The 2,536-nt window shown below is 57.9% G+C and overlaps 1 protein-coding gene across 1 annotated transcript in view; it reads left to right on the top strand.

Annotated features, from left to right (window-relative positions):
• Positions 1–2,341: 2,341 nt before the first annotated feature.
• Positions 2,342–2,536, top strand: part of MEPE (matrix extracellular phosphoglycoprotein) — a gene marked incomplete at its 3' end in the record, with an annotated part of 3,984 nt that continues 3,789 nt past the window's right edge. Inside the window, exon 1 of the mRNA XM_009572111.1 lies at positions 2,342–2,461. Within this exon, the coding sequence (XP_009570406.1) occupies positions 2,342–2,461 (120 nt within the window). The remainder of the gene's footprint in view (positions 2,462–2,536) is intronic.

Below are 2,536 nucleotides of genomic sequence, written 5' to 3'. Positions count from 1 at the left end.
CCTCCTGCGTCAGGGAGGGACTCCTGGCTTGCGGTCCCCAGGATCCCCGCCTAGAGTTACCTCCCCACAGGAGCGTGGCCCTGGCCAACTGGGGATCAGCACCAGGGATGGGGAAGGACCAAATCCCGCTAGGTTCCAGGCAGGTGCCCCCATTTAAGAAAAGCGATGGCCTTCATGCATGGGTTACGGCAGGTACCATGCTGCCCTCACACTCCTGGAAAGGAAACCCGTGTTCAGCTCCCGATACAGGTCCAACTGCAAGACAAGTTTCTATTCTTGCAGCAGTGAGCTGCTGGCCACTGTGAAAAAAAAACCAACCCCGCTTCCGTGTGCCAAAGCCAGGCTGCAGCTGCCGGGGTGGCAGGGGGTGCTGCCTGCAGGGTGGGCCCCCCCCGGGCCAAATCCCTATGGCAGCACTGGGGAGCCCTGCACACACTCGTGGCTGGCGGGAGGGACACGAGAGCCCTATCATCCACATCCCCAGGGGGTGGCCAAAGACGTCAGGGAACCAGCATGGACAAAGGGCCCTGGCACTGCTGGGGGCCGGATCCAGCTCCCATGGGGTGCCCAGCCCGGCCCCGTGTGCGTCAGCCCCCCTGGGCACCCGGCCAAAGCTCTGCTTCCCTCAGCCAAGGCGCACCAACCAGCTGCTCCGGTACCTGCGGGGCAGCACCCGACTGCGGCTCCCTGGCCAGGGGGAAAGGGCAAGTTTCCTCCTGGCTCCGAGATTTGCTCCCACCTGAGGCTGGATGCTGATGGTTTGAGCATTTCTGGTGTTGATGCGGTCGTGCTCCCAGGGTTTGGGTCGGGGCAGGGGGGGGAGTGGGATGGGAGCTGTTGTCACCATCACCACAGTGAGCGGCTGCAGCTGCAGCAGGGGGAATCCCCCCTGGCGTATGCGTAGGCGACCAGCAATACCACCAAACCTAGAGCAGGGCAGGAGGAGTGCATATAAGTCGTGCACATCCTCATAGCACCTTTCCAAGGGACCTGTGCAAGCAGTGCATGAAAAAAATCCTTTTTTTTTCTTTTTTACCACCAGGCTTAGCTCAGGGGGGGTTGAGGTTGAAACCCAAAAAGCAAGTGTCGGAGACTACAGCATGGCAGCAGTTCTCAGCTTGGCCAGTGCTGCCCTGCGGTGCCGGTCGTGGCCACGACCGGGACGGGCTCAGTGTATCACCCTTCCCTTTCTGCAGCCCTGCCAGCTTTCCCATGTCGGTCACGGTGAGCACACTACAACCCACTGCATCCCCTTATCAATAACCGGGCTGGATGTGTGCCACACTAAGATCTGCGCTAATCATTGAGCAATTTCGCCTTCAGAACAGATATTTATAAACCATGCTTTCTGTTTATCCAGCCAGGTGGAACATTTGATAGCTGTCTTCTACCACAAACACATTTTTAGCTGGAAATTACTCCCCCTGGTTATCTGCGGACACTGCCAGCCCTGACAAATGTCTCTGGGCAGGAGCTGATTGGCTCCGCGCACCCAGGGCCAACTTTAAATTTCAGCAAAGTGGGCACAGCCTCTACGGTCTACCGCTGGGACCTGCCTCCGACGGTGAAAGGTAATCTTCTTACCTAGTTTGCCTGCCCTGTCTCTCCCCAGCCCTTCGGCTCTGCCCTCCCTGAGCAGGGCATCTCCTGTTTTCACTCTGGGCAAGCCGCAGTGGGGACAGGGAGACGGCCCGAGCCTCAGCTGTGCGCATCTCTGTGTCGTGCTCTCTTCAGCCTACGTTGCTTTGTACTGCTGATCCTTGTGCATGAATTTCCTTCCGATGGTTTCTGTAGCAATGCTTGTGTGGCTGAAAATAGTCTCCAGGCTGGACCTGCGAGCCCAAGCCAGGGTGGATGGATGAAATGAGAATTATTAGCCAACAGAGCTATCGTCTCCCGCCATTTATCAGCGCTGTTGAAAACAGCGTGCGAGTTTCTTAATTCAGACTTACAACTGTATGGCTTAGCCTGCAGCGGTTTTGGTGGTCATTTATTGCAAATATCCACCCAAGCTGCTTTGACAGAGCGAGTTAAGAAGCTTAACACCTGGTGTCAGAGCGGCCACTCGGTGCTGCTGGCCTTGCACGTGTCCTTGCCTCGCCGCTGTATGCACGTGGCGAGAGCATCACCTTTGCTGTGAGGAGTGCAGAGAGGCAGAGCGATGCCGAGGACCACCGCAAAGGCTGGGGAAAGCCGGGGTCACTGGATAACCCTGCTGCCATGGGGGCTTTGGACAGCAGGAGCTTTTGGGTTGCTACTGACCAGGACTGTTGGGGACCGCAAGTCCCGGGAAGACAAACTCCAGTGACGCTTCGCTTTGTGCCCCCAGGAGCTGCCCAAGATGCAAACAGCCCTCGTGTGCCTGTGCCTGTGCCTGCTCAGCACGGCCCTCTCAACACCTGTGAGTATGGCTCTCCCCGGCTTCCCAGCGTGCTGCCAAAAGCGTGGGGTGTACCACCCAGTGCGCCCCAGCACACTTTCAGCAGCAGAAAAACATGAGTTGTACTTGCATATAGCACCTCTGGAGCTTGGGGGG

This window comes from Fulmarus glacialis, unplaced genomic scaffold, assembly GCF_000690835.1.
Source record: "Fulmarus glacialis isolate BGI_N327 unplaced genomic scaffold, ASM69083v1 scaffold19072, whole genome shotgun sequence".
Taxonomy (NCBI): domain Eukaryota; kingdom Metazoa; phylum Chordata; class Aves; order Procellariiformes; family Procellariidae; genus Fulmarus; species Fulmarus glacialis.
Note: the sequence above shows the minus strand (reverse complement) of the source record. Positions and strands in the feature narration are given on the sequence as shown.